Raw genomic sequence first — 5,185 nt, 5'->3', positions numbered from 1 at the left:
TGTTGTTATAATGCCCGTGACGTTCTAACAGCTGGCGACGTCAGTCATAACAATAGCTGTTTTTTTCTTTTTCTTAAAAAAAAATACTGAGGGATATGATAATAGTAACTGTTGATTTCCAGGAAAGCCATACTGGGACTGCACTAGAGAAGCAAGGGCTATCAGTCATATTATAACAGGAAACAACGACTAAGAAAGAAATGCAAGGTTATAAGACTTGAGACACGGTTTATTGAAACCTTGTTTCCATAATGTTCGAGGTTAGTTCCATCCATAATTTACTAGGCTAATACCACCAGAGGATTGCCGAAAGCATTTTGCTAGGATTCTTTGGACACGCTACGCATCGATATCAGATTGATCTCTGTATAAAGATAAGCCATCATGTAAGTTTCTGATTGGTTGCACAAGAGAAGCAAAACTCGCACAGAGAAGCATCTGTTTCCATTTATCAAGCTGCAATTAGTCACTTATTCAAGGCAACCACTCTGAGACACCAGAATTGATCACCCAATCAGCAAATCCAAAGCAACACCTTTATATATAAAAATAAAATATGAAGTCCCGGTATAAACGATACCACTATCACAAGCTAAACACTGCAATGCATGAGCCGACCGACCGTCTCATGCTGTCGAAACCATGCACGAACCACACCAGACTACCGAAAGGATTACCAACAGATAAAACTAAGAAATGCAGGGAAAAGCAAGTTCACTGATAGGCTCACCAATCATAACAGTGGATGGATACTGGCTGTCTCAATATGTACCCAACACTATACATCACACACACAGTGAGTGAGTGAGTGAGAGAGAGAGAGAGAGAGAGAGCAATTGGAATACAACAAATGTCCACCAGCAATATGGTGTTTCCAGGATAGAACACATGAAGGAAGAAAAATTTAAGAGTTCGTTCACAACTGGTCACATCTCTTTTTCCTACCCTAAGACAATCTAGACCCCTGCTACAAGCTAAATCCCCCCATAATTCTATCCTTTAACCAACAAACGATATCCGAATGAAACAGGTGCTACACGCACTAAATGTAACATCACTTTGCCTCACTTCTTCTTCTTAGAAGGAGGCTGTGGGAGCTCTTCTTCGTCTTCGTCATCTTCTTCATCCTCATCCTCATCGCCATCATCATCATCTTCATCGTCGTCGTCCTCCTCCTCCTCCTCTTCGCTACCTCCTTCACCATTAGCCTCGGGGTCATCATCATCTTCATCTCCTCCATTATCATTATCTTCCTCACCAGAGAGATCTTGATCCCCAACGTCGTCTTGATCCTCTCCATCATCTTCATCATCATCGTCCTCATCATCATCATCCGATTCACCATCGTCCTTGTTCTCAGGTTCCCGCTCAGCTTTGCTTCTTCCAAGTGCCCTTCAGAAAAACACCAGATAATATAAGTGCATCTAAAACCAATTGAACCCACTTTGCATAGGTAAGCAAGCTGGATACAGAGCTTAAATCCCATCATTGCTATGGTGTCCTCAAGAATTAAGGACTAGCCAAATTTTACTAGCCTTCTTACTGTCATTGGACAGAAATGCAAGGAAATCAAGGTCCTACCCATAAACTACTTCTGGTCTTTTACCCAATGCATCGATTTCACTTGACAACGAGCTTGCCTGAAACAAAATTCAATTTATATAAGAAATAAAATGGAGAAAGATTCAGATGAAAAGAAAGAAAGAAAAGGCCTATAAAACTAAGAAACAGGCAAGTCATCCACGCACAAGGGGAGGGGGATTAGCTATGGAAACACCATAACGAGAAAAGAAAAGAAATTAAAAGATGATTAATCCTTGCATACAAACAGCACAGCTTTAAGGACCTAAAGACCAAGGAATGAATGGGAACATGATTTATCAGAGGACAATACAACTGCTTTCTACTTACCAAAAAAGGAAATGTGATTAGTAGTTCTGTCCCTGGGTTAAATAAATTAAAAACAGATGGGAAGTCACACTATAGGATTTTAACCAAATTTACCCAAAAGAAACAACCAAAAACCTGTTATTGGAGTCGGTGAGATTACATGCAAACACAGAGGACCACAAACAGCAAACACATAGAAACATTGACGTCATGGGTCAAGGCCCAAAATACCTTTTCATGAAAATAGCGTAAGGGAGTCCCCAGCCCTTCAGGATAAACAAGCAAACAAAAATATGTTAAATGATAATAATAAAAGGCATTCTTTTGCCTTAACCCATTTAAGGCTGAACCCTGGAAAAACTATGAAGAGAAAAAGCAAATAACAGTCGATAGTATAAAAATAGCCAACAAGAACACAAGCAATTCATAGATACAGAATCAGTAATGACATCAATCTGCATCTAAAACACTTTCAACAGGAAACTGTTATCAGGCTACAGGCCCTGATTTAGTCTACAAAATAAATTGTTTGAACAAATAGATTTACCATAAATTATTAAAAGAAAAGAACTAATGCATGCTCACTTGCCTGCCAGACATAAGAAGAAAATAACATTAAAAAAAAATATCCTTTGATATTTGTACATATAAATAGAAAGCATGAAAAATAGAACTGGATAACACCAAAAAAGTTTAGAAAACTAGGTGTTCAACTTCCCATTGACTATGAAGCAGATCAAGTATGTTTCAGCTTGCATATAATACCAGATACAGTTAAGATGAATACAGCAAGCTTGATCCCAAAGCAAATATTTTTTTTTAAAAGCCCAGTGTAGCTTTAGAAATATGAAAAGCAATCATGAATTACCGAATAGCCCTGGATCTAGATCTAGAACTCCACATCACATAGCACTTTACCTCACTTCTCAATCCTTGCCCCTATATTTCTGAGTAAAGGTGGATGATGCTACTAGCTATTTGACAGAACTTAATTCATTTGCAAGAAAATCAAGCAATGAACAATAACTACACTCTCAGAATAAACAGGTCCTTCTTTTCAGAGTGCATAGAAACCAATTCTTCTTAAAAAATAGAGTCTCACCACCTTCTCAACTATCAACATACAAATTAGGCCATAACAGCCTCAAAACAGAGAACAATATTACTCAATGTAGATTCTAGCTTTTAATAAATCTGAAAATGACAAAAAAGTGCCTGATCAATCAAAGATAAAGTTATGGAAGCTTTAAAAAGTTTTGAAAAAAAATTATCTATCAACATATATAGGGGCCATTGCTTGGTGCACCAAGTCCTCGCAGCCACTTTGTGCAAAAAATGCCAAAGGTGAGGACTGTCCCTAGTTCGCTCCGCCCAGGATCCTGGATCACTAACAACATAACTGGGTAATGTCCCCTTTTTTTTTATATACCAGCATATAGGAAATAATGAAGTTCTTTCCGAGCTTACAGATCTGTACGTTCGAGGCATGGTAAAAATATATATCCATAAGATCAAAGATTAATAAGAAACAGAAAGCTCGTCCAAAGACCAGCAAATGAATACATAACAAAAAGGAAAATTATAGGAGAAGTCCTACCCCCAAACTCTCTAACGAACAGAAGCACTTAAAAAAAATCTAAATCCAGCCTTGAAAGATAAGGTGAACAAGGATGAGTACATACTCGTTCCCAAGGCTAAAGGAAGAAATAAACATTACATAAGATTCGCAATCTTCACATCTTCCAACAATGTATTTTATAATTTGAAAAAAAGGGAAATTAGACGAAAAAAAAGGGAGAAGAGACTAAAGAACTCTGAAAGACCAACGCTTGAAGCCAAAAAATCCCTAATTCCAGGAACCCCCGAAAACTTCAGTCCCAAATCAAAACCGTAGCACCACCAAAAATCCAATACCTCACAACCCACGTAACTCTGCACCATATAAAGCCCTAAATATCGTTCCCCACATCACAAAATCACAATTTTATGCCACCACAACCGAAACCAAGACGAAAAACACAGAAATAAGCCAAACCGCAGGTGAAAAAATCGGCCTTACCACCAGAAGAAGCCAAACGAGAGACCTTCCGGCGGCCAAAACGGTCTCCGCCACGAGGAGTTCCATCATGGAGAAGAGAACAGCAGGCCCATTGCTCTCGCTTCTGCACAGCGCCTCCATCTCTACAACAAACATCAGATTCCAAACCCTTTAGAGCTATTTTTCGGGACAAAAAAAAAAAGAGAAAGAAAACATGGGGAAAAAACCCTTAGACTCAAAACCCTCAGAAAGAACAGAGGATTTAAATCCAAACCCTAGCTAAGAATCGACAAAGAGGAGAAAAGAACCTCACCCTAAATCGAAGAGATAGAGAGGTAGAGAAGAGCAGAGGGCTCCGGCGAGATTAACACAGTGCGAATAGGGTTTCTTCCAGAATCGCTTTCACTGGAGATGCGTAATAAAAAAAGGGGCAAAAAAAAGGGGGGCTTTTGGACTAGGGTTGGGGGGTGTTAGGGTTTAGGTTCGCGCCGAGTTTATCTAGTGCTTTTGGACTGCGGACAACAAGTGAGTGGACTCAAACTCGGTGTCCAGTGGCATTTTATCCTATCATGTAAAGATACGAAGGGACGAAGGAAGAGATATGTACGTAGCCCAGTAGATCTTGGCCATGTTACTGGGCGCGTCGATCTAAAAATAAAGTGATTGCCAAGTGCATGTACACGTGGGAAACCCTTTACATGCCAGTGCTGCGAGCGCCCAAAATATGAAAAAAAATGACTACTGTTTTTTTTTCCCTCTCTTCTCCTCCTCCAAGATGGATGGATCATACCACATGAGTATGTATGCACCTAATAAAATCAAAAAACAAAATATTTCAGAGTGCCAGGAGCAACTCTCCATCTCCAATCCAAAGGGTACTATCCGAGTGACTAGCTCCATAAGCAGCTACCGAATCCGCATCCTCATTAGCTTCACGGAAGACATGCTTGGCCTAAAAAGCCCCTCCATCCCTCACCATTATCCAGATATCTTGAAGCAAAGGGTGGACGTAACCGTTGCCCCTTGGACCTCTCGGATCCAGCCGATGATCGTGGCCAAGTCCCCCTTCAGGACGATGGAATTGGCCCGTAAAACACATCGGGCATGACGAAGGCCCACCCAAGCGGCCCTCAGCTCTGCAACCGGAATCGATATGTCAAAGAGTTGACTGCCTCCTACAACCACGACTCTGGCAGACAGGTCCTGAATAATAAAATCTGTACCGCTTCTCATACCTTCATCCAAGACAGATCCATC

At 40.3% G+C, this 5,185-nt stretch overlaps 1 protein-coding gene across 2 annotated transcripts; it reads right to left on the bottom strand.

Moving 5' to 3' along the window:
* Positions 1-697: 697 nt before the first annotated feature.
* LOC103711468 (nucleolin-like) lies at positions 698-4,464 on the bottom strand. 2 transcript variants are annotated; one of them, XM_008797607.3, is made up of 4 exons: positions 4,242-4,464; positions 3,950-4,071; positions 1,582-1,640; positions 698-1,392 (listed from the first exon to the last, which is right to left on the bottom strand). In XM_008797607.3, the coding sequence occupies exons 2-4, from the start codon at positions 4,067-4,069 to the stop codon at positions 1,065-1,067; spliced, it is 507 nt and encodes a 168-aa protein (XP_008795829.1). In that variant the 5' UTR covers positions 4,070-4,071; positions 4,242-4,464; the 3' UTR covers positions 698-1,064. The 2 variants fall into 2 exon arrangements, with proteins under 2 accessions (XP_008795829.1, XP_026662165.1); XM_026806364.2 differs by having other exon boundaries at positions 4,237-4,402.
* Between the last annotated feature and the right edge of the window lie 721 nt (positions 4,465-5,185).

The sequence above is a fragment of the Phoenix dactylifera genome, chromosome 1 (assembly GCF_009389715.1).
Source record: "Phoenix dactylifera cultivar Barhee BC4 chromosome 1, palm_55x_up_171113_PBpolish2nd_filt_p, whole genome shotgun sequence".
NCBI lineage: Eukaryota > Viridiplantae > Streptophyta > Magnoliopsida > Arecales > Arecaceae > Phoenix > Phoenix dactylifera.
The sequence above is the reverse complement of the archived record's forward strand: the minus strand, read 5'-3'. Positions and strand labels throughout refer to the sequence as shown.

What these genes read in the sequence shown, in the direction of transcription:
- LOC103711468 (XM_008797607.3), bottom strand. Translation starts at nt 4,069, where the DNA reads ATGGAGGCGCTGTGCAGAAGCGAGAGCAATGGGCCTGCTGTTCTCTTC. An exon ending in TCGTTTGGCTTCTTCTGGTG is followed by an intron (nt 1,641 to 3,949) that starts GTAAGGCCGATT and finishes ATTTTGTTTCAG; the next exon opens with GCAAGCTCGTTGTCAAGTGA. An exon ending in AGACCAGAAGTAGTTTATGG is followed by an intron (nt 1,393 to 1,581) that starts GTAGGACCTTGA and finishes GTTTTTCTGAAG; the next exon opens with GGCACTTGGAAGAAGCAAAG.